The sequence below is a fragment of the Lissotriton helveticus genome, chromosome 4_1, assembly GCF_964261635.1.
Source record: "Lissotriton helveticus chromosome 4_1, aLisHel1.1, whole genome shotgun sequence".
Taxonomy (NCBI): Eukaryota; Metazoa; Chordata; class Amphibia; order Caudata; family Salamandridae; genus Lissotriton; species Lissotriton helveticus.
Genome location: NC_136063.1, coordinates 290,717,003 through 290,743,639, shown reverse-complemented (window position 1 = coordinate 290,743,639; position 26,637 = coordinate 290,717,003). Strand labels below are relative to the sequence as shown.

The 26,637-nt window shown below is 46.1% G+C and overlaps 1 protein-coding gene across 1 annotated transcript in view; it reads right to left on the bottom strand.

Annotated features, from left to right (window-relative positions):
• Positions 1-26,637, bottom strand: part of TATDN1 (TatD DNase domain containing 1) — a 216,552-nt gene that overhangs the window by 40,197 nt on the left and 149,718 nt on the right. The window contains 1 exon segment of the mRNA XM_078686792.1: positions 23,533-23,603. Coding sequence (XP_078542918.1) covers positions 23,533-23,603 — 71 coding nt within the window.

Genomic DNA, 26,637 nt, shown 5'->3' with positions numbered 1-26,637 from the left:
TGGGTATCAGAGGAACAGCCCGAAGCTGGCTCAAAAGCTACTTAAAAGACCAAACTACCATTGTACAACTGGGCACCCTAGCTTCACGTAGCCAGATGGTAGACAAGAGAGTCCCCCAGGGATATATACTTTGTACCATGCTTTTCAACTTTTATGCGTCACCCCTGTCCAAGGTGAACAGATCATATGGGTATAACCTATTGTCACACGCTGATGACACCCAGCTACTAACCACCCTCGGTCCCAATCCAACTGATACCAGAATTAGATTTTAAAACTGTGTGACTCATATTAACCTCTGGATGCAAGCTAACTATTTGCAGCTCAATGCCAGTAAGACCGAGATCATCCTATTTGATAAGCTCATGAACACTGGTCCAAAGACTGGTGGCACAAAGTCTTGGCCCCTGTACTTCTCCTACAACCCACGGTACACAACCTTGGAGTAAAAATTGATGACAAACTTTCTATGAAAGGCCAGGTAAACCAAATAGTGAGCACCTGTTATGGCCTAATGAGGAGCCTAAGCAAGATCTTCCAATAGATCCCATTGTGTGGCGTTTTAGGCTCAGAGTGAATTTTCCAGATTCATGCCCTTATACAGGTACAATTCACATTGCCCTTATATAGGCATAGAAATCAAACCCTTATTTAAGCATTACCCATGCTACCCAAATACAGGCATGGCTACTTCCACCCGTCCCAAACGTCACAACGATTTCTTGGAAAAACAGCTTAAGCAGTTAGGGAACTTCCCCTTGCTTGAATATTGATTTGTCCAAGAACTCAGTTACTTTACAAAGAATAACTATTCCCAAGGGGTTCTTTCCTGACGTTCATATGCCCGACTTTACGTCAAACTATGGCATTCCTAAACACCTTCAAGGTATAAATATACCTTCCCTTGCTCTAGCAAGATATTGTGGTTCGGAGCAGTTTGAAGACCTACTTGCACGACGCAGCTCGCTACAGAAAGTGCAGAAGGAAGCTGACTCTCCAGCTGATGCACTGATCAAGAAGCTGCCTTTCTCCTGCTGAGAATCCAGCTCCAGTGTTTCTGGCTCCCCTAGCGGGGTGTTGGGAAATCGAGTCCCGAGACAGAGATACCAGACCTCCTTCATTCTAAACCAAAGTATGGAGCTGATTAGAACCTAGAGAAACCTGTGGTAGATTCTTGGCAAAAAACTAAACCTATGCTACACAATACTTACTTCTTCCCTCGTACTAGACTTAGGTTAGGTACATTGGGGTAGGCGTATTTTAGAAGCACCAGTTGAGTATTTTAGCCAATGTTATTTATGTATGTATTTTTATATGGCTTAGAAACCATACAATGCTCTTACAGTATTATTTTATAATACTATTCTCGCTGTACGCATTATACTTTGCAGTCTGCATTACGATTGTAGCAGTTCACTTCTCTTGCATGAGAAAGAAGACTGTTCAATAAACCTTTTTATTGAAAACGCCTGTCTCTATTTCTCTGCAACTATGTAGAAACGAAGCATGCACGATTGACTGAGTGAAATACTTATCTATTGTTTCCGCGACTCTGAGAGATATATTCTTATTCTTGGGAAACAAAGTTGTCATGTTTATGCGGTTGTCAGAAACTAATCCCTTCTTGTGTATTCAAGAAAGTTTCTAGTGACCTCTGAGTTAACTGGCACACACACAATTAAGTTTAGTATATTCGATAGAGACCTAGTTGACCTCAGTCCTACGTCAAATCTATAGGATATATTTTTCCAATGCGCAGAGCCTATTGGAATAAAGGAACTGCACTACACCATTAGAGTCAAGAAAATCGCTTGTCCAAGGCTTACTCATCAGTCGTCTTGACTATGGAAATGCTCTGATGGCCTCAATTAAGGTAGAGCTTGTCACCAGACTCCAAGTCTTACAGAACGCAGCAGCCAGGCTGGTACTAAACCTTCCACCTCAGCCCCAGTCAGCACCCAGTTTGAACACTCTCCACTGGCTCCCAATTAGGAAACAAATCCGTTTTAAGATCAGCTGTCTGGTACACCAGACCTTGTTTGGAAATGGGCCGCGATACCTGGCCAAAAAACTAACTGGTATCTCCCTCACAGGAACCTTAGGTCTAGAACTAAACATCTCACGCCAGGCACGGTGGCCGATCATTTTCCCATCTAGCCCCCTCACCTTTGGAACAAACTCCCATTGCAGCTTCGCACAATTTCGGATCATAAACAGTTCAGAAAAAAACTTAAAACCTGGCTGTTCTGACCGCCCAGCCTCTCACCTTTTTCAGCTGCATTCGCTACAGCGCTTTGAGACCCCTCTGGGTGATATGTGTGCTCAATAAGACCCTATGACTATCAGGGCTCGACAAATCCACTCGCCCGCTCGCATTTGCGAGGGAGAATGGATGAGGACGAGCTATTTTTAGGTCCTACTCGCCCTTTCTGGCAAATAGGAAATCAAACTAACTTTTGTCCTCTGTCTTTAAAAACAGAGCAAAAGTGACAAGATAACACGATTTAAAGGCATTTTTATTTTCACAAAGAAAATGAGCAATAAACATGCCTTTAAATCTTGTTATCTTGTCACTTTTGCTCCGTTTTTAGAGACGGAGGTCAAGTGGGTTGGAGTCAGGTCGAGGGGATTTTCCATGGTACTAGACCTGCAGGACTAGTACCATTTTTCAGATTTGTCGAGCCCTGACTATGACTATATAAGTTTCCTTTCTGTGCTATTCAGTTAATTACAAGAATACGTAATTAGGTTCGTTTGTTATTTTTATTAAAATGCTCGTATCAAAATTGTTTGAATCAACCTTAGTGAGGACTATGTTCATTCATTTTAATATGATGAATCTTGTTTTTATGAATATGAAAAAAACACGAGCATTTTAATAAAAATAACAAACGAACCTTATTACGTATTCTTGTCTGGAGTTGCATAATGTTAGAAACTAGAAGGTCTAGGTATCACTGTAGTAATTAACTGAATAGCACAGAAAGGAAACATATTTTGTTTATTGTCTATACTACCCAGTCCTTTCTGGCTTCTTGGGTGAACTCTCTCTTTTTTGAGGTATGACTATATAAGGCCCCCGAAAACATCTCAGTAATTCTACTTTTAGTTTAACTATGCCCCAAATGTCCTTGATGAGCTGCGGTGACAAGTTTATTTCTTAAGTTAATAGGGAAAATCAATTTACTACCTCTCCTTACACCCCATACATCTTCACTTAATACATCTTTTATGGCATTGTAAGATAAAACTTTATAATTCATTTGAAACTCATGCATTCCTGACACAGCTCGAAAGCCACTGCACTTCTTTAGAATTTTGTACAGCCTTCCAAAACCAGTTTTATTATTTAAGATTACAACTAAATCCACCCATCCTTCCACCTTCCCTTCTTCACACCCATGATATACGTATATCTCCCTGATGTTTTAACCTTCACAAACTCATTTCTCTACCCTTTCAAAAATTGTACCACAAAATTGTACTCTTCCATAGGAGATTACCAACAAACAATTCTTGGTGAAACTGAACCAGAACCATGAGTGGTCAGTACAATGGTCTGATTGCACCTTGAATGGCATTCCCCATACAAATGTCCTAAAATGCCTCACAGCCCAGAACACTGCCAACGTTTCCCTTACCATAACTGAAAATTTCATTTCAGTTTTAAGGCACATGAAGCATACAGTATCACCACTTCCTTAGAGCACCTATTTCATGTGCACCAGCATTGGGTGTTACAATGGTTTTGCATCTTATATCAAACATTTTTAATAGGGGAGCACATTTTATGAATTTTTAGATAGGAAAAATTCATTCTGACAAATATCAGCCCACTCATATTTTGTATTTTTTTTTCAAGTACATTTCTCATGTGTTTCATTCTTTGTAATTTTTTTTTTTTTTACAAATTGAGTAATTCTTCGAAATATGATATGACATCATTATTGTTAGATGGTTCATCAGCGTGCTGAATTACTTCTAATAATTTATCTTTTGGAATTACCTCATCTTTACCGGTACTATGACCCAAATGTCACACCGGTCACTGTAATAGTACACTTATCAGATTTCACAGTTAAACCCCTGTTCGAGGAATGTGTTCTGTAAATACATATGCCTTGCATAAGTCGGCAATCTATTGTTGGGCTCGGATGATTAAAAGTTATTTTTGACTCATCCTCTTGGTAATACTGCTCATGGTCATCAATGCTATCTTCAGATAGTTTTTTTCCACCGACTGGTTCGGATGTAGTATCTTGCGCTTCGGTTCGAGACTCCTTCGGGTTTCCTTCGGTCCCTCTATATCTTCCGACGGTATTGTTTCGATCGGTATACTATTGCTTCCTATACACCCTTTCCGTTGCAAATCTTAGATTCATGTCCTAGGCCCGCACCCGGATGGGCAACACTTCTCTATTTCCAACGCACTTGGAGAATGACGTGCTAATGGAATGAACTCCATTCTGTTTCTGTCTGAAGACAACCACGACGCACACTGAAAACAGGACTTTGGAAGCCACATCCTCCGGCTCGGCTGCGTAATTTCGGCCTACAGCAGGGGCATCCACCTCCTTTTCATCCGAGGCTGCAACACCTCGATGTTCGGTCAAGGCATTGAAAGGAAGACTACATACTTCCAAACTGAATATTCCCTTGTCGAAAACAAATCTTCCACTATCAAAATGCTTCATTTTCTGTCCGAAATCTGCTTCAGAGCCAATTGCTGAGCAAATTCCTCAAAAGCTCGATCCCAAATAAAAAAGACTGCAAATTCAGCCTGGAACTAAGAAAATAATGAGACAACCACCAAAACAACAAACTTCTAAGAAGCAGTTGAGTTTTGAAGAGGCATTGGACATTCCTGTTCTACCTGTAAAGAAGAATTGAAAGGATGCTGCAACTAGTCCTTTGCACATTCCTATTCCCACTTGTCCAATAGCACAGACCCCTCCCCCATCACCTCACTCACCACATTTGTATGAGACAGGTAACATATCTCCTCAATCTATAGTAGTGGAAGATCAGGACATCCCAGATGATACACAGCCAGAGGATCATTGGGATGATTATGATATTGAGCCTCAAGCAGACACTGACCCTTCACTACCTGATGATGCCTCTGCTTATCAGGACCTTATAACATGTGCAGCCACATTCCATATAACGTTCCTCTATATAAAGACTCAATAGAGGAAAGTTCTCTGTTTGAAACTTTGTCGAATGTACAGAGAGGGGCACAATACTTACCTTTTCTCAAAGTTATGATACAACGAAATTTTTAAAGAACCAGTCAAATCAGGGATAATTACTCCACGCATTGACAAAAAATACAAGGCAGCACCATCAGACTCCATTTTTATTAAAGGTCAACTAACCCCGGACTCTTTAGTAGTGTCAAACACAAGGAAAACAACTACCAAACAACTGGAGATGCACCACCTCCAGTAAAGGAGTCTAAGCTCATTAATGCCTCTGGTAAAAGAGTTGCAGCACAAGCAGCTAATCATTGGCATATAGCCAATAGCCAGGCTTTGTTGGAAAGGTATGGTAGGGCCCACTGGGAGGAAATGAAGGGGCTCCTCCAACACCTCCCAGATGAGCATAGAAAAGGGGTCAAGAAATAGGGAATGAAGGTAAGCTTATTACTAACAATTCTATCAAATGTGCACTAGATGCAGCCGACACTGCGGCTAGGGGTTTTAACGCCAGCATCCTATTACGTACACAGGTATGGTTAAGGGTGTCAGGATTTAAGCCTGAAGTACTACAGGCCATACTTAATCTCCAGTTCAATAAAGAACATCTTTTCTGACCCCAAGTGGATACAGCCCATGGAAAAAGGACACTGAGGGAGCAAAATCAATGGGCGCTCTACAAACTAACACCTATCATGGTTTTTTCGTAGGCCCAATTACAAACAAGACACCAAAACAGCTATCACAGATGCCACTAGGTTACAATACAAAAATCAGGAAAAAAGCTCTACATCTAGAACCTTCTACAGAGGTTCTTATAGAGGAAACCATTTCCAAGGAAGAGGCAGAGGAAACAATACCAGTTTCTTAAATGCCAATAACAAGCAATGTCTTCCTTACCATACCCCCAGAACACAACACCTGTTGGGGTCATCTTCAACAAATTCTAAACGATTGGAAATCAATCACAACAGACACAAACTATCTGCACAACATCAAGTCAAGAGATAACAGCTCTATTACAAAAGGGAGCAAAAGAACCAGCCCTACAGCAATTTCAAGGAACAGGAGTATATTCACTAAACTTCCTAATCCCCCAAAAAGATGGATTCCTACGACCTATTCTCGATCTCAGACTATTTAATCATTATAACTTTTCAGAACAACTCCATATGGTCACTCTCCAAGAGATCATTCCATTATTACAAAAAGGGGACTTTATGGCGGCTTTAGATCGTAAAGACGCCTATTTCCGTATACCAATTCATCCTGCACTCAGGAAATACCTCAGATTTCTATTTCAAGATAAACATTATCAGTTAAAAATGATTCCCTTTAGGATTACCACTGCACTAAGAGTACTCACAAAATGTCTAGCAGTGGTAGCAACATTCACCCCCAATGTTCTTCAACAATACTTTCACAAGTGGGGATTGCAGAAACAGACCTGTATGCAGCAAGAGAAAACGCGAAGTGCCCACACTTCGCAAGCAGGTACCCACACCATCAATTCAAAGGTAATGCTCTATGGATTTACTGGTCAGGGATATTTGCATATGCTTTTCCACCTCTCCCACTACTTCCATTAGTGGTCAGGAAACTCGGACAAACATCTCTCACCATGATATTAATAGCTCCAACATGGGCTCGACAACATGGTTTTCAACACTCCTGGAACGTTCTTTAGTCCCACACGAGCTTCATCTGAACCAGGACCTCCTGGGGGCATGGCCACGCAGGCGACTAAGCTGGCCGTCTGGGCTTGAAGCTCCGCTGACCGGGCACTTTGCAAGCCCAATTTCATCAAGATGGGCATTAAATAACCAGGCAGACTCCTCATCATAATACCCGGGTGGAGCTGAGGAGCGTATGGATACCTGCAGCGGATCGATCCGATGAGCTGAGCAGTGTTTTTCTGGGCCTGGGTAGCGGGGAACCGAATGCAGAGCCCGGGGCCTTCTCAGGACCGACGCTGACGTGAGGGGAGCAGCACCGGAACAACGAGGTGAGCGGAGGCCCCCAGTCGGTGCCCGTTGCCGGTATCACCCCCCCACCCCCTTGTTGGGTGGCCGCCCTCCCCTGTTGGCGGTGAGTTGGGCTGTGAGGCGGACGCGACGACTGCGGGGCTCCCCTGGCCTCGCAATCTCGTCCGAGACCGGTCCATTAAGTGCGGTAGAGCCGCAGGGGGTTCGGCGGGCTAGTGAGGGTGGCCCGCTAGGTCTCGTTCTGGGGGCTGCGATGGCGCTGGGTCTGGCCGGGTGTGCTGGCTCCCTCCCCCCCCCCCGTTTGGCCCTGGAAAGGCGTGATACATCGGCCCACTGGTGTTGGTGCTGCGGCCTTTGTGGCTGGCCCGGGACTTGTGCTGGAGCTGGGCCCCGCTGAGACTGGCCTCCTTTGTGATCTGGTGGCCAGTGTGGAGTGATGCTACCCTGAGTTTCCATGTGGGTGCTATCAGTCCGCAGTGATGAGGCTTGGCTCTCCTGTCAGGCTGAGTTATAACGGGGCACGACGCGATTGAAAGAGACGCGCCTGGATACTCCCGCACTGCAACACCCTGGCTGTATCGGGGGGCCACGCTGTTCCTGCTCCTTAGGCTGCCGGCTACGATCACGTGGTGAGCAGTGTGCTCTCACTGGAAGATTCCATCTGCGGTTGGCTGGATGGCGACGTGACACGATTGGGCTCCTTCGAGTGGCAGCTAAATTTCACCGACTAATTGAGGCACAGGCATCTGTCCGCTGTGGGGCCTAGACTGCAGTGCACACTGTTTTGGTTCGGGGGTACAGCCTTCTGCATCGTGGGTCCGAGGCGTGTTGTTGGGCCCGGAAGGCCGTCAACTTACCTACACCCGCACTGCTTGATTTGATTTGATTTGAATTGGACTTGTAGAGCGCATGGCTGCCCTGGAGCGTCCCAGCGCTAATCCTGATCTGAACCTGGTGAACTCAAGCGAAAGCAAGGTTAGAGGGTGGTAGGGAACAAAAAGGTTTTAAGTGCTCTTCTGAATTTCAGATGATTCGGTTCCATTCGGAGTTCTCTAGGGAGAGCATTCCATTTGTTTGACACATTCAGTGAGAACCGTCGGCCTCCTGTTCGTGCTTTCCTCACTCGTGGGACAATGGCCAGATTTTCTCCATCCGAGCGAAGGGCCCTGGTCGACTTGTAAGGTCGGATCAATCCTCTCAAGGCTGGAGGGCCTTTACCTTGCAAGGTCTTATGTGCAATACAGAGAGACTTGAAAGAGACCCGCTCTTGGATGGGGAGCCAGTGCAGGGCTTTCAGCAATGGTTTGGCTGAGGCCCGTCTCGGCGCCCCCATCAACAGCCTGGCTGCGGCATTCTGAGCTCGCTGAAGAGTCTTGATGGTAGCAAGAGGGGCTGCGAGGAAAAGGGAGTTACCATAATCCAGTTTGGACAAAATCAAACCCTGGATTAACAGCTTTCTAGATTGAAACGGAAGGAGAGGAAGTACCTTCCGGGCTGCCCGGAGCAGGCCGAAGCAACCTCCAACAACTTTCTGCGCATGGGTCTTGAAGGTCAGTTGGGGTTCGAACCAAATCCCTAGGCTTTTTATTTGCTGCTTAGGGGGTGGAAGATCTCCCATACAGGCAGGCCACATCTCAGGGGGCAGAGAGGTGAATTGATTGCCTAGGAGCATGATCTCCGTCTTAGATCCATTTAGTTTAAGTTTTGAACTGGACATCCAGGAGGAAATGGCTGTAAGACAGTCTGGGAGATCAACCGGGCTGCCCTCATGTTGCGACAGCGAGACGACAAGCTGCGTGTCGTCGGCATAACTTATAGCTTTAACCCCGAATGGGGCTATCACCTTCTCCAACGGGGCCATGTAGACATTAAACAGTGTGGGGCTGAGGGAGGAGCCCTGCGGCACCCCACACTGAAGAGGGAAGGGCTCTGACATGGACCCATTTTCCCAGATCCTGAAGGATCTCTCCTCCAGGTAGGACTGCAACCATTTGAGGGCTGATCCTGTAATGCCCAGCAGAGCCAGGCGTTGGGCCAGGACAGCATGATCCACAGTATCGAATGCGGCACTCAGATCCAGGAGGATCAGAGCTACTGATCCCCCTGAATCCAAGATGCATCTTACCTCTTCAGTCACCGCTAAAAGGGCGGTGTCTGTGCCCTGACCCGGGCGAAAACCAGTCTGAGAGTCACTGAGGAGATGGTTCACCTCTAGGTACTCGGAGATCTGCTTATTCACCACTTTTTCGGCCACTTTGCTCAGTCCAGGTAGAAGCGAGATCGGGCGAAAGTTGGCCAGATCGGAGATGTCTAGTCCTGGTTTCTTTAAAAGTGTTTTGACTCTGGCCTGTTTCCAGCTCGGGGGCACTATGCCCGAGGATAGCGACGAGTTGAGTAACTCCGTGGCTACCGGAGCAATGATGTTTAAAGTTTGCTTTAGAATGTGCATCGGGACTGGGTCTGAGGGAGAGCCGCTTTTAATAGTGGAAAAGATATTACAAAAATCTTCTTTGGATATGGGACTGAAAGCCTCAAGTTGGGGAGAGGTAGGGTCAGGGGAAGGGATCTCGACGAGTTCAGTGATGGAGGATTGAGGGAGGCTATCTAGAATTTTCCGAATTTTGGTGTCGAAAAATTCTGCTAACTGATTGCATCTCAGTACTGGGTCATTCTGGACCAAAGAGGGGGCTGGGACTTTAAGAAGCATGTTCATAATTTTGAATGTTTCTCTGGAAGAATTAGAAGAGAGACGAATTTTTTCTTCAAAAAAGGCAGCTTTAGATTTTTGTCGTCCTAGTTTGTAACGTTTAAGGGCTGCTTTATATGCGGTTTTGTGAATAGATGCCCAGTCTTTGCGCCAGGCGCGCTCGGCTCTTTTGCACTCTTTCCTGATTTCTCTTAGTTCGGGCGAGAACCAGGGAGATTTGAACGTATTGCTCTTTTTTGTGCAGAGCTTAAGAGGCAGAACCGAATCCAGGGAATTAGTGAGCCAGTCTCGAAAATTTATGTCTGCCTGTAGAACATCGGATTCTGTAGGGGGGGCAGATTTTTCGAGAGCAGATGACAAATTGTCTACTGACAGCCTTGGCCATGGCCTTTGAAGCGTACGGGAACAAGGGACCTTGATTCCTCCTTGGAGAAATTCCCATGAAAAAGGAACTGCTGTGGTCCCGACTGGAGGTGCCCCCGCATCCACGCGCTATCTTGGGGGCACAAACCTGCCGATTTACGCCTGTCCTTGTCGGCACTGACCGACTCGTTGAGCCATGGGGCGGAAGGATCCCAAGCAGCAGACGCTGCCGTTCGAAAAGGTCATGGATAATACATCTGAGGACACTACAGACATCATGACCAAGGGGGCACAGGGCAATGAAGATGTCGACTACCCTGCCTCGCTCACTGCTGCAATGCTTAGAGAGATGAGGGCTGGCTTCAAGGCTCTGGATAGCAGATTCGATGCGCTGGATAAGAGGCTGGCTGATATGGGCACAAAGGTTCAAGCGCATGACCGTCGGCTAGATGTCGTGGAGGCTAGAGTTTCAGATGTGGAGGACGGAGCGACGCAGTCGCAGAAACAGCTAGAGAGGGTGGAAAGGATTTTGAAGGAAGTGGCGATAAAGAATGAAGATTTAGAAGCCCATTGCCGACGGAACAACATACGCATTATTGGTGTGCCAGAGACTGCCCCCACTGGCCGCATGGATGTCTTTGTGGAACAACTACAATCGGATTTGTTTGGCAGAGTCCTTCACGCAGGGCTTTGTGGTGGAACGTGCCCACAGGTCATTGGGTCCCTGCCCCAAACCCGGGCATCCTCCGAGAACAATCATTGCTAGACTGATGAATTTCAGAGACAGAGACACTGCCCTTCGAGCCACCCGTGAACGGGGGGAAGTCCAGTGGCAAGGGAGTAAGCTATCATTTTTCCCCGACTTCACAGTTGTGGTACAAGATGCACGTCGCAAGCTCAATGGTGTGAAGGCCACTTTAAAGAATCTAGGGCTTAGATACGCTGTGCTCTACCCAACCAGATTGAAGGTGGATGTGGACGGCAGATCCCGCATCTTTGAAACTCCGACTGAAGCACAGGAGTTTTGCCACGAATATAAGAAGAATAACAACGGAGCGACAGCAGTTGAGTGAGTGGTATCTCCCCCTCATAGTGGTTCGGAAGCCAGTATGGAGCTCTTCTCTAATCCTGGCACTGGCTGATTCATCCTTGTGTTTCGAGGTTTCTGTAATGTAACTTTCCATTGTTGATTTTTTTGCAATTGCCATTATCGTATGCAGTATTGCCCGGCCGGCGTGGCGTTGCTACGCCTCATGGTGAACACCGAGGTATGTTTGCTGTTTTTGCCAAGTTCACGGTGTTTATGTGCGACGACTATATTACAATGTTTGTTCAAATTGCACCGTCCTTTGGTTTGTGGGGTTGAGTTTTGCCTCGCCAGAGACAGGGTGAGGCTGGGTGGTGGGGGGGACATTTGCTACTTTATTCATGGTTTTTCAGGTATTGGTACACAGGTCAATGGTACATGGCATTGGGTTAGATTGAACAGCCACAGGCTTGTTGTAACACTCATTGAATGGCACAGTTAGGCTGGCAGCCTTCCGGGCTGTCTGTAATGTCCTGGAATGTCAGAGCGTTGAACAATACTCGGAAGAGAAGGCAGGTTCTCAGTTATATCGCTAGACATAACATCGACATAGTTTGCCTGCAGGAGACGCACTTGTCCAAGTCCGATGCGCCGCCTATGGATGCGGGCTGGGGGTCCCATAGGTATTTTTCCAATTACTGCAGTTATGCGAGAGGTGTGGCCATATTTATTCATAAAAGGGTTCCTTTCTCTCTGAGCAGTGTTATAGCTGATGGGGAGGGCCGACTTTTGATAGTTACCGGCTCTCTGATGGGTCACAATGTGGCTCTGGTTGGCCTATATGGTCCCAATGTAGACTCGCCTGAATTCTTCCACGCGTTGCAGGTGCACCTCCTGGCTCTGGATCCCTACCTACTAATAATGGGGGGTGATTTTAATTTATTGTTAGACCCCACTAGAGAAAGTACCTCCTCCTCTCCTGACACTAAGCACCGCTCAGGCCTCGCCCTGCAAGACATCTGTAGGCAATTCTCACTGGTTGATGTTGAACGCACGCATCACTCGTGCTTCACTTCTTGCACACATTATTCTGGGTTCCACAACACCTGGACTAGTATAGACTACTGGTTGGTCTCACCGAGAGTCGCTGGTTGGTTCAGTGGGTTAGATACGATGGCACGTCGTTTTCGGACCATTCTCCCGTTGTACTTCGACTTAACATCCCGAGACCTGGGGGATATGAGAGACAATGTCGTTTTCCTGAGAAGGCACTCCAGGACCAGCTGTTTCTTGAGGCGTTGAGGGAGGCCATCGAGGACTATTTTGAGATTAACACAGGGTCGGTGGATACATGGGCGGTACTCTGGGAGGGTTTTAAAGCTTATATCAGGGGGGTTTGTATAGCTAAGAATGCAGGGGTCCTGAGAGATCTGCGATCCACCCTAGGCCGCATTGAGAAAGAAATTGCAGCCCTAGATTTGGAATTGCTAGAACACGCGACAGAGGCCTGCGAGGCTCGACGATTAGCTTTGATGGTGGAGTTTCGGGAGGCTGCAGAGCGGGAACTTTTATACCTCAGTAAACAGCATGCAGCCAGGAGGTATGGTGAGGGCGGACGGCCCGGTAAGATTCTGGCACACACGCTCCGCCCTCCGCACAGTAAAGCCTATATCACTGAAATCAAAGGCCCGGATCACCAGTTGTTGCACTCCACTCCGGAAATATGCGACACTTTCCTGTCTCACTTTAAATCCTTGTACACCTCTAGAATTACTGAGGACCTCCGTGAGCAAAGAGAGTATCTAGCGGACATTGCTCTGTTTTACCTTGAAAGACATATGCAGGATTTCCTTGCCATTCCCATATCCCAGAAAAGTGTGGCGGAGGAGATTGATGCGCTTAGGGGTTCCTCGGCGCCCGGCCTTGATAAGTTCTCCGCGGATTTTTAAAAAGCATATGAGGATATATTGGTTCCGCGGTTGATAGAGGTGAATGCGGAGGCACTTGAAGTTGGAATCCTTTCGCCCACTTTTAGAGAGGCTGTCATTATCCTTCTCCCCAAGCCTGGCAAGGACCCTTCACTCTGTGGCTCTTACCGGCCCTTGTCCCTGCTAAATCTTGATTATAAAATATTGGCCAAAGTGATTGCTATCCGGCTGTTTTTATTGATGGAATATATTATTTCACCAGCTTAATCTGGCTTCGTCCCCCATAGGTCCACTTCGCTCGATTTGGGGACCCTGTTTACAGTACTCCATAGGATAGACCCCAATACACTGGCCGCTGCGGTGCTTCTGGACGCCGAGAAGGCATTTGACTCCCTTGAATGGCCTTTTTTTCCTTTAGTTGATGCGCAGTATGGGAATGCCGGAGTGTTTTGTCTCTACTGCCGCCCTTATATACACGGAACCAACAGCTAGACTACGCCTCAAATGGGACAATCTCCCAGTCTTTTCGCCTGTCCCGCGGTACGCGTCAGGGCTGTCCCTTGTCCCCATTAATTTTCATTTTAGCGATGGACCCTTTGGTGCGGCATTTTCAAGAGAAGCATTTGCACCTCGGTCTGCAGTTTCGAACGGGCCCTCTTTTAATGTCATTGTATGCCAATGATACCGTTTTATACGTGCGGCACCCCCAACTTAACCTCGAACCCATTATCAGGGAAATTCTTCGATTTGGCAGGTTCTCCGGGCTTAGTATTAACTGGCACAAGTCTGTGATCTTTCCGTTAACAAACAGCTCGGCTGCATGGGAATGCGAATTTCCATTGGAATGGTGCCATGAAGTGGTCAAATATCTCGGGGTTTATGTACATTTAGATGCGGCTACCATCATCAGGTTAAACTCTGGCCATGCGATTAGCTCGTTGGAATCACAAGTTGAGAGGTGGCTGTTTCTACCTTTGTCTATGGCAGGTAGAGTGGCCATTATCAAAATGATAGTCCTCCTGAGATTTTGATATCTTTTTAACAACATTCCCATCCCTCTTACCCAGTCATTCTTTTTGTAGCTGCGGCAACTTCTTTTGCGATTGGTATGGGGGGGGCAAGAGACCACGGGTGAACTGGCAGACTCTGACTCTCTTGTATGAGAGGGGTGGGTTTTGGGTCCCGGACATGTATTTATACTATTTGACGGCACCGTGTTGCTTTTCCTATGCATGATACCACCCAGACGCCCGAATCCCTTATTTAAAGCCAGAGGCGGATCTGGTGCTTCCGCAGAAACTGTCCACAGTTTTACCTAAGGGGATCCCGAGGGACCCGCAGGTCATTCAGAAGGTATCCACCACTAGTTGGGCATGGGAGAAGGTACATTGACTATTACACCCCCAGCATTGCCACTCCCAAATCACCCATTCCTCCCCTTCACAGGTGAAACATTAGTGCAACGCACATTGGCGAAATTTCAAATTCATACGATAGATGACCTCTTCCCTGAAAACCATGTATTCTCAGTGTCGGAGGAAATGCGGTTCCAAGACTGCTCCTTTATGGATGTCTTTGTGTTGCGATGTATGCATTCCATGTTACAGGCTGCCTTCCCCACATTTCCTGTTGCACCCGAACCTGCCTCTCCGCTAACGTTAATTATCGAAAGTCTAACTGGAACGCATTTGATTTCCAAAATGTATAAACTATGCATCATGTATCATGGATCGCCCTTTTTCTGATGTTAGAATTCGCACGGCATGGGAACAGGATTTGGGCCGCCCTATCACTGATGACCAATGGGAGCAATGCTGCAAGGTCTCGAGGGAGGTGTCCCTGAACAGTAGGCATAAATTGCTACATTTTAAATTTCTCCGCAGGATGTACCACACCCCGGCTTGGTCCCACAAGATAGACCCTTCTAGACCCCACAAGTGCCAAAAATTTTCTGCTCCACATGCAGACTTTGCACATCTATCCTGGACCTGCCCAAACTAACAACACTATTGGGTACAGATACACGCCACACTGGGAGACATGCTTGCTTTGACCCTGGTCCCTACACCGGAAATTGCACAGTTGGGATATATGGTTAATTTTTCCGAGAAGGTGAAAAGGTTTGCAGCACTCGGATTCCTGTTGGCCAAGCGAGAGGTGGCATTAATGTGGGGCAGGAAGAAAGCACCTACATTACAGGCATGGCTTCGCAGTTTAGCGTATTGTAATGTGAACTGCGAGGTGTATGTGACCCTCATGCCCTATCCCTCGCGACCTATAGATATATGGGGCCCGTACAGAGCGTATATTACAAAACAACACAGTGAATCTGGCACGCAGGTTGAAAACTGCATTGTTCCTGAAGGGGTAGGTTAGGAGAGATATTACAAATTGCCTTTTTATGACATGGTTTTTCTTATGTTTCTATGCATTATGCCAATGCAGTTCAAGGTGGGGTTTTGGGTCGGGGACACCCTGAGGTGTGGAGGCGGGACTGTGACAGATGGTGTGATATCACTGCAGGCTATTTGGTAGCTCGACCTGCGTCCCTGTTCATTTTTACTGTTGACATGGGTTCTGACATGTAACATATATTACATCTCAATTGTATGAGAAAGCGCCTTAACAAAGTACCGCTGTAATAATTGCTTTCTGCCATATACGTATAAAAACAAAAAAAAAACAGGACCTCCTCACACAGAACCACTGAACACTAAGAAATCCCAATACCAAAGAAATGAATCTTGCAATTTGGCTCCTCAAGTCTTAGGATTTGGATACTTAAATGTACCTCAAGAATGTATGAACATTCTTAAAGAGGCTCGTAAACCAACCAACTACAAGGTGATGTTATGCAGCAAAATGGAAATTATTTGTTTTGTTCTGCCACAAATAAAACGTCAACCCTCGTACAAACACTTATTTTATATCTATTGCATTACCAAACTGCAGGGTTCGCATACACTTCTATAAGATTAATCTTGCAGCTATTGCCGCATATCTTCAAAATAGACAACAAATATCTGTGTTTAAAATTCCAGTTATAAAAGCCTTTATGGAGGGATTTAAAAGGATAATTTCTTCTAGACTTCCAACTGCCTCAGCATGGAACATTGTCCTAACAAGATTAAATGGTCCTCCTTTTGAACCATTAAACTCTTGTCAATTGAAGTACTTTTCATGGAAACTTGCCTTTTTAATTGCTATTTCTTCTCTTAAAAGAGTCAGTGAAATTCAGGCATTAACTCTAGAAGAGCCTTTCTTTCAACTATATAGGGCTATGGTAGTGCTTAGAACCAACCCTAAATTCCAACCAAAAGTAGTTTCCAAATTCCATATTAATCAATCCATTGATTTACCAGTTTTTTACCTCGCAACCGGACAAAGTTGCAGACAGGGCATTACACACTTTAGAAGCCAAAAGGGCATTGATGTATCACATCGACAGGACTAGATCATTTAGAACAACTAAACAATTGTTTGTTGCCTTTGCTCTTTCAAAATCAAGCATTTCAAGATGGATAGTTAAATGTAACCAAAATGCTATGCAAAAGCTTAACAACTTTTACCAGTTCTACCAAAAGCCTACTCCACTAGAAAAATTGAAGCTTCTATGGCTTTCTTTCTTTTTTTAATTTTTTTTATTGTGATATGTCAGAGGATAATTGGTGCAGTACAATTGTTTACAGATAGGTAAAAGGCGAAGCATTAGTTGGATTAGTTAGCGGTACACAGCCATTCAGTTCACAACCCTGAGGTCGGACGGCGACTTAATAATACAACACCATGCGAGAAGCAAAGCACTACCTGCACGAGGCACTGATAAGGTCATGACACCACATGTTTTTTATAAACAATAACAAAGTAAGCAAATATTGAAGTCCAGCAGAGTAACTTAAATCAGCAATCAGTACAGCCCAAGTGTTCAGTTCCGGCCTCTAGGGTACACCGGCCAGGGCCCCCGCCGGTCTGGAAGCATTCTCCCGGGGTCAGACCCCCTCCTGCAGAAGCCCATGCAGATCACAACAAAGGCGAGTCTAATCTCACCCAATTCCTATCCTCAACCCCGGAGTTCTACGGGTTAGTGCCAGTTCCGCAGTCGGGGAGTCGCACAGTTCGCCACGGTATGAGTTCCAGTGGCCCCACTTCTTGTCCCAGACCTTAGGGCAGCCCCTTATTTTATACACTGTCTTCTCCGCTAACATGCATTGGTCCATTGCGGCCACCCATTCTACCACTACAGGTTTATCTGGGGAGCCCCAGCCCATCGCCACAGCCCTTTTGATCAACAGAAACCCCAGTGCCGCCCATTGTAACTCTGGGAGGTTTAGGTCGTTTGGGCCCCATATATTGAGGATACAGTTCCTAGGTGAAGTAGGGAGTGGTTTTCCCTGGGAGCTACTCATTTTATGCACCGCTGACTTCCAGAACTGTTGTATTACTGGGCAATCCCACAATATATGATAAAAGGTCCCGGGGAGGCCACATCCACGTAGGCACAGAGCATCAGGCCGACGACCAATCCTGGCCAGTGTAAGGGCAGACATGTATGCTCTGTGCAGCACTTTAAGTTGAATCAATCTAAACCTATGGCATATGGCCGATTCCCTCGGAGACATGAGTGCTGATCGCCACTCCTCTTCATCCAATGGACCCATGTCCGCCTCCCATTTGGTCCGCAGTGACAGGAAGGAGTCAGGGAGATTATTGCAGAGCTTATGATAGGTCAGGGAGATGGCCTTGTCAGGAAGGGGTTCCGATAGCAGCCGGTCCTCCAGCGGGGAGGTGGCAGGTATGGAGGCAAAGTCGGGGAAGGCGGTTCGAAGAGCATGTGTGATTTGCAGGTACCTAAAAAACTCAGTGGGTGCAAGGGCATACTTAGTTAGTAAGTCAGTAAAGGACACCAATGTACCTTTATGAATAAGGTCCCCGACCTCAGAAATCCTGATCATGTCCCACTTATTGAATCCCTGGGAAAAGCAGAGGGAGCCGAGGCATTGCGCTGACCAAAGTGGGGATGCCCTGGTGAGTTTGTCCGCCCATCCCAATCTTCTGTTTGCTCTGTGCCATACGTCTACTGTGTGTAACATGGGACCTACGTATCTAGATCTAGAGGGTTTACAGTATAGGGCACCAAGGTAGCCTTCCCGTCCCGTCTGATCTCTATCTAATAGGAAGGCCGCGTTGAGAGGTGACCCATGTATCCATTGGTTGATCACTACTAGCTGGGATGCCCAATAGTAAAGGCGGAGGTTGGGAAGGGCGATTCCCCCGTCATACCAGCCCTGGAACAGCTTAGAGAGAGCAATGCGGGCAGCGCCACCGTCCCAGAGCAACGTTCTGAGCTCACTGTCTACCGCCCTGAAGTAGGAATCCGGAATGGAGAAGGGGCAGTTCTGTAGGACATATAAGAAGCGTGGAAGCGCCAACATCTTAAACAGCGCCGCCCGGCCTGGGAGAGAGAGCGGGAGCGGCCGCCAGTGAGCCACGTCGCCGCGGAGCCTACGGAGTGGACCTTGTAGATTACGATCATAAAACAGTTTGTGATCGGGAGTAATGAAGATAGCCAAGTATGTAAAGCCTTCCGTGGCTACTGTAATTGTGAAACCTCTAGGCATGCGAGGCGGCGGACCATTCAACATGTAAAGCACCGATTTGGACCAGTTTATGGCATAACCCGAGTACTTCCCGAAATTCGTGAGGATGTGGAACAGACTACTTGATGGAGGACCGTGGGGATGACACATATACCAGGATGTCATCAGCGTATAAGGAGATTTTGTCTACTATCTCATCGCTCCACCGCAGACGCTTCTATGGCTTTCTTAGGGAACATTCCTATTGCTGATATTTGAAAACCAGCAACATGGTCTACTTTACACACCTTCACAAAACATTATTGTGTGGCTGTATTGTCACGACAACAAGCCAATGTTGGTCAGGCAGTCCTTAAGACTCTTTTTCAAACAGCTGCAACCCCCACAAGTTAACCTCTGCCTAGGGAGAGGGACTGCTTTACAGTCTATGCAAAGCATGTATATCTACAGCACACATGCCTCGAACGGATTATATTACTTACCATGTAAGCATCTGTTCTTGACATGGGCCAACCCTCCTCCCCAAACATCTTGTAGGGGGTTGCAGTTCATACCCTTTATATCATACTAATGCCTGTACATCTCAATGCTTACATATACAGAATTCTTACATTTTCACTTACCCGCAGCAAAATTATCTGAAGAATGCGTCTATGACTATGCGCAGTATTACCAAGAGGAGGAGTCACGCAGTTTCGTGACTCAAAGAAAACTTCTTGGAGCAAAAACAACTTGTCATTATCCGAGCCCAACACTAGATGGTGTACTTATGCAGAGCATGTGAATCTACAGCACTACATGCCAAGAACAGATGCTTACTGGGTAAGTAACAGAATCCTTCTTGTAAAATTCAGGTACTCTAACCTGGAGTCATGATAGTCCTCACTTTCTGCATAAATCAAAATGTAACTTAAAAATAACAAACACCCTGTTTATCACTAAATACATTTTGCATCAGTCTTTGAAACGCAGCACTTGCAGTCGCTAGCCCCTAAGGCATTCTTTCAAAACGAAATGCCCTAAATGGCGTCTCTAATGACATTAAATTGCAAGATAACTAGTGCTATTCAATCTGATTTAAGGCACGAGGTAAATCAATAGTAAAATACCATTTAAACTTTTTTATCATTGAAATCATCTTGTTTATATTTGGTAAAGGTTGTCGGTCAACCCAGATGGAATGGTTCAAATCACATTTGTGGACTCAGAATCTTTTACTGAAGAATACAGTTTTTGCCCCACCACAATTGGGGCCAACCTTTCGGAAGCCTCTATACTCTCAATCACTCCCCCTATCACACATCTTTTGCATTTCTTACTTTTTAATGGCCAAACGTATGTTTCTTACTTTATGAATGTTAGGTTGCATACCCATTTTATGTTTAATTTCTTGCAACTTTCCTAATTCTTTATTGAGCACCTTAGGAAATGTTCCTATCCAACATTCTTTCTCGGACTTATGCTCGACTAGGATATGTTCTTGTGTACCAGGTCTTACTTGCATATTCAATGCTGTCTGATGAATTCAACCTAAAACCGGTAAACATTTCTTAACAACATGTATTCTACCTTGTATTATTCTGTCTTCTCTTTAAAAGTAAATTGTGCAATAAATTAACCGGTAATTTTTATTCTTTCATCTCCATAATATTTCAGTTTCATTTGAGCCCTCTATATATTTTTACTCTCCAAATTCAATCTTCTTTCACAGTCAGTGTGTGAAATTACAGGACACGCCATAATTCCACTAAAACTAATACTTCAAATTCTACATGATCTATTTTGACCATGAATTTCAAATCTTTTACTTTCTTTTCTCTTAATTTGTCTTCATCACCCAATATGCCAGATTCCTCACCAACAGCTAGTACATCTGACTCATCTTGATAGATTTCTGACCTAGCCTCAATTAAAGTATTTATTTTATTTCACCTGTTTATTATATTTTTTACACATCCAGGCATAGTGTGCTATCGTTTTACACTTTATGCATGTTACACCCATTGCAGGACAATCTGTATCATCCGCCCAATGGTTAGAACTTCCACATCTTACACATACATATTTGTTGCTGCCTTGTTTCCATTGTTTATGGCCTGTTTATGACCAGTTTATATGATCCTGTAATGTTTTTCCTCCCGGAATTTCTGGGCTTTATAATATTCACTCCCCCTACCTCTCCTTCACTTCTTGCAACTTCTGGTTTCTTTTCGTTGCATAATTTTAACACACTTTGCTGTTCATTCTACACCACGTGCTATTTCTAAAGCTTCTAACTAGGTAGGATTACGAGCATTAGATACCTTTTTTGTATGGACTTATTTGAAGTGTTTATCCTTAGCTGGTCCCTGATGTATTCATCATCATTCCCTGGAGCAAACCTTTGCACCTGTTCACCATCATTCCCTTGTACCAGGCCTTTCCATCCAATTGACCCACACATCAAACCATAACATTCCCAGCCTAACGAACACCCACAAGGAATGTCAAGAACAAAACATTCCTTACACACATACTGCAGGTCAAGAACTCCTCTCTTCCACCCATATTTCCGAAAGGACCGTAGGTGTAAAAAGGCATGAGGGGAGCGTCCTTCCTTCTTTAGCTATCTATACTGCAGTGCTTTCAAGTCCATTTTGCTCCAAATGTTTGCTCGCCATCATTGTAACGCATGTTACATACAAAATAGAGTAGAGGACAAGACACTGTGAAGTCTTCTTCATTAATCTTGACTTGGCAGTTCATACAATACAGCAGCAGGTCATATCGTAGATGCCCCACCAAGACCTCAGGCGCTTTCAGTTCAGCCCCTAGTTCTGCTCAGCCCGACCTCACGAACAGTTACAGATCACAAGGTCATACCTTCCATGCAAACAACCACAATTCAAGGAAGTGACCACAAAGGACACCCCGATCTGGTTTTCACGTGCATATGTAAGAGGATTTTCAAACTATATCTGACTAAGTGATTTTTTTTCCAAGCATTGTCCAGCAATTACAGATCTGATCCATCAGAGCATAAATCTCAGATGATGATCGCAGGACAAGACCAGTAAATATTCAGCATGTTTAGAGCAATCCTACTTCATACGTAGGGTACATGTTTCCACTATGTTAAATAGTCATGCTGGTGCTGGCTTTTGTAGTGCCCTCGAACAGCAATCTCCTCAGTCAATGTATCAAAAAGTTCTAACAAGCCGGACTCCATGATGATGAAACCAAAGACCGGTGGCTATGTTAGTAGGGGCGGATTGACCAATTGATGGATTTTTGTTTAAGTTCGGGGACCAAAAATTCTTTAAGAAAGTCAAATTAAAAATTCTCCAATCTCTGGCCAGAGCCTGGGTGCAGATTAAAAAGAAAATAGGGCTTCCTTACTTTTCAAATTTTGCTCCTTTGTGGGACTGTCCAGGTTTACCATTGTGTCTAAAGGACAGTCTGGCGTTGCCCGTGAAGGATGCTGGGATTGTAAGATGGGGAGATTTGTTGGCAGGGGGTTCAATGGCGACATAGGAAGAGTTACGGGTCAGGGTAGGCCCTGGCCTATCTAGATTTAAACACATGCAGCTTGATAGCTGGGCTCAGGCCTTGTGCAGGAAAGGTGTCCCTCTGGGGAAAGTCAGCAACCTGGAACACCAGCTGGTGGTAAGGCAAGGGGGCGGTAAAGAGGTCGCTCTATGGTACTTAAGTATTTTGGAGGAGGCTGGTGGGGATTTTACCCTCCCAGATGATCTGTGGCGGGGGGGGGGTGAGTTGGGTCTTCAGTGTGAGCAGCTATGGACGAACTCATTCACCCTTCTGCACAAGATTGTTAAACCAGCATGGCTGAGGCGCAACCACCTTTTCACGGTTCATCGTGCTTACCTCTCCCCCCTAAGGCTATCAAAATTCCAGCCAGGAAAGAGATGTAACAAATGCAATTTCCCTGAAGCATCGGACGTGTATATGTTTAAAGACTGCCCCCCCATCCGTATATTCTGGAAGAAAGTAAAGTCGTCGCTGGACTCTATTCTCAATACATCATTGTCTATTACTCTGCCATTAGTTACTTTTGGCATAGATGAAAACATCACCGGTCAGGCAAGATCTTTCCTTTTTTATGCAATTCTTCTAGCAAGAGGAGAAATCTGTAAGTTCTGGGTAGAAACCGTTGCACCAACGCACTCAGGCTGGCTGACGTCTCTATATGAAACATCTAAGGTGGATCTGGCTAGATCATGTAGTAAAAAAATTTGGCTTTTTGGGACTTATTGGTACAGTGGAGATAGGGTTTCCGTTTTTTTTTTTCCCCCTGGGTCCTATGATTATGCCTACTTCAATCCATGGACCTTGGGTCATCGCTCTTCCCGGAAACTGTAACGGTCCAACAGGTTGAAATATACCTTGATGGAGTAATTTTGCTAGCCCGCATCCCCCCATCTTGTTTTGGAGTCTTCTTCCGTTAATATGTCAATTGTGTCCTGGAATGAGAGATAACTATAATCTTTTGTTTCTCAAGGTAGGACACGGAAGGTGGTCGGCGTTTCCTTAAAGAGGGCATGGCAAATGAGGACAAAAAAAAAAAAGAAACTAAAGACTGGTGACAAGCTGCTGATTTAGTAATTTACAAAATACTTAACATAGTCAAATGGAAATTAGAGTTGGGGCATTTTTTAATATTCTTTATTCTTTCAAATGTATAAAATTACTCTGAAGCACAGGTAAACATATTTAAAACTTCAGCTTACCGGTCTCGATCATTAATCGTTCACTGGGAATGGTTTTCAGCACTTCCAAATTGGCCTCTGTTTTCAATGAGCTAAGAGATTAACGCAATACATTGGTAAGAGTCATGCAGGAGAAATGCATATAAATAAATATACTTTATATGTGCATTATGAAGCTGCACTGTTGACAAAGAGAAGGGGGAATACCTTATCTAACTGTTTAATATGCAACAATGAGAGATACAATTTAAATGCTAAAAATGTGAATAAATATTAACAGTAATTGGCGTCCAAAAATAAACATTTCTTGCAATGAATGGCACATATCCTTTGCACCAACTCTGCCACTTCCTATGCACTTTTTTCCATCCCTGAATCAGAACACGAGCAGAATGTGAGAATAAGCAGAGGTTCACACAACTCTGACACTTTTTATTTTCAATTGTTGGCTGGTTATAAACCAAAGCTTGGAAAAATGTCTTAATCCACAGGCAATGCACCGTTAAAAGGGACTTTAGCCAAACACAATCACGGCAGAGCACTTTTTCCTGTGTATGGCTTGCCAGTGCAATGTAGGTTACATGCCTTTCAAGCAAAACAAGGTAAAAGGGTGACTAACACTTAACAAACTCAATGTAAATATCAGATTGAAGGGAGGGAACGAAGATGGAGAAAGACTGAGGGGAAGAGAGCACAGGCAAGAGGGACAGGAAAAGAGATCAGAAAATGTTTTTGTCAGATTTTGTAGGGTAGCAGAAAGCAGCAGGATGGCATGCGAGACCACTGGTCTTGCAATACTGCCGCTAAATTAGCATAGAGGATGGAGACATACAGACATACAACCACCCACACCCATCATTCTGGTTCCTGGTAGAGAAAATAATCCTCTTTATGGAATAACGCTGCTTTTTTCCCTTCACATATCCCACCAAATGTCTATTAAGAATCATTCTATTTTGTGACCCATCTTTTGTTCAAAGTGCACTTTCATTTCAGGGATCCCACAAGCTTCTATAATACATCACAAACGAAAAGCCACATAAATAGAAGACAATTTAGACAAGAGAAAACAAAGAATTGTACATCTATTGCATTGTTGTTCTATGTGAACAACACCTTAGGGCTCAGGTGAGTTACATAACTGTGCAAAATAAATAGAATTAAAAACATTTTATACAGAAGCGGAACACATTTACATTTTCTAAAATAAGAGACTAGTTAACAAATGAACTGCCTAGACTAATCACACCCGCAAGGCTGGACCAATCAATGTATATTGGTTATTCACTACACCATGGAAGCATTGATGGCAGACCAGGAATTTTCATAACACTAATAAATGTAAAAAGAAGATTATTCCACCTTTTCTCCAAATTTTCTTCCTCACAAACCCTCCTGAACAGGCCCCCATTGTTACACTTCAATATCCCATTCAAATGTCCTTGCAATAAGCCACTGGATGGCTGTTCAAGTCTTTATGTTCTTTGCTTCTCTGAAAGAATTCCTGGAGCACCATATTTTCTTAAATGCACTTCAGCTCCATCTTCACTACAACTAGATATTGTTAGAAAGGCGACCCGGGGGAGGCAGAAGAAGTCTGACTGACCACCCCTAGGTCCGCCCCTCCGCCGAGAAGTAGCCGAGCGTTACCGAGAGGCCTCCTGAATGAGGGCCCCCTCTTAGGATCGTACAGCAGAGTAATCACCACACTACAAACGGACACCACACAGGAAGTCAAGTTCTCAAGCTTTTATAAGTAATAACGGTTGCGGGTTCTTGGCAGTATATACAGCTGGATCGAGGGATCCGTAAAGTCTCGGACAAGGAGGGTAAGGTAGCGGGACAGTCTTACTCTGGGCGGAGGAAGGGATACCCTACGCACAGCTCTCAATCCTCGAGCTGGGGGGTTCCGAGAGGTTCGAGCCGCGGCAGCGCCAGCAGGCTTGCAAGGTGGTTTAGCGAGGTAGGCCGCGGCAGCGCCAGCAGGCTCTCGGATGGTTCAGCAAGGTAGGCCGCGGCAGCGCCAGCAGGCTCTCGGATGGTTCAGCAAGGTAGGCCGCGGCAGCGCCAGCAGGCTCTCGGATGGTTCAGCAAGGTAGGCCGCGGCAGCGCCAGCAGGCTCTCGGATGGTTCAGCAAGGTGGGCCGCGGCAGCGCCAGCAGGCTCTCGGATGGTTCAGCAAGGTGGGCCGCGGCAGCGCCAGCAGGCTCTCGGATGGACGTTGGTTACAGGAAGGATGAGTCGTCTGGTGTCGGCCGTGACAGCGTCAGCAGGGCTTCCAGTCCAGGATACAACTGCCGTCCTACTCCGGGGCGGGCCCAAATATAGGACGGAGGTCCTTTGATGTCCGGACCCTTCGCGCCTGGGGCCAGAGGGGCCGAGATGATGGTGTCCAGACACCCAGCAGGGGGGTGGAGCCAGCGCCCAGGGAGGCCGGAGGGCGATCGATACCAGGCGTCCGGGGACGGCTGGAGGGCCATCGAAACTCCTCTCCCTCCGGGATCTGGCGAGTGGCCACTCGACCACCTGGGTGGATCTTGGTGCCTCGATGTCTGGGCTTCGCTGGGGCCGAGGCTGGGGCCGAGGCCTCGTGGTCGTGACGTGGTGGGCCCAAGATGGAGTCGGGCCCGGCCTCGTGCTTAGGTCGTGAGGGGCCTACGCTGGGGCCAGGCCGATGATGGGGATCCGGGATGGTAGCCGGATTGGTGGTGTTGGGGCGTGCAGGGTCGGGCAGAAGGGGCCGCCCGAGGTCCGGAGGAGGGCTGATGTCGTCCTGGGCCCGCCATGCGGGAGGGGTAGGACCACGCCATGAGGCCGGGTCCAACACGCGTCCCCCCCAGCTGAAGGCAGGGGAGAGTCACCCATTTTCTTGGGGATTCTCCTCGCCGAGGCGGAAGAATCTGGACAGGCCGTCGGCATTGGCGTGGTCGTTGCCGGGGCGATGCTCCACCGTGAAATCCATCCCCTGTAGAGAAATGGACCAGCGCAGCAGTTTCGGGTTTTCTCCCCGCATCTGCATCAACCACCGCAGGGGCTGGTGGTCGGTCTGGACTCGGAAGTGGGTGCCGAAGAGGTAGGGCCGGAGCTTCTTGAGTGCCCACACCACGGCAAAGGCTTCCCTCTCGA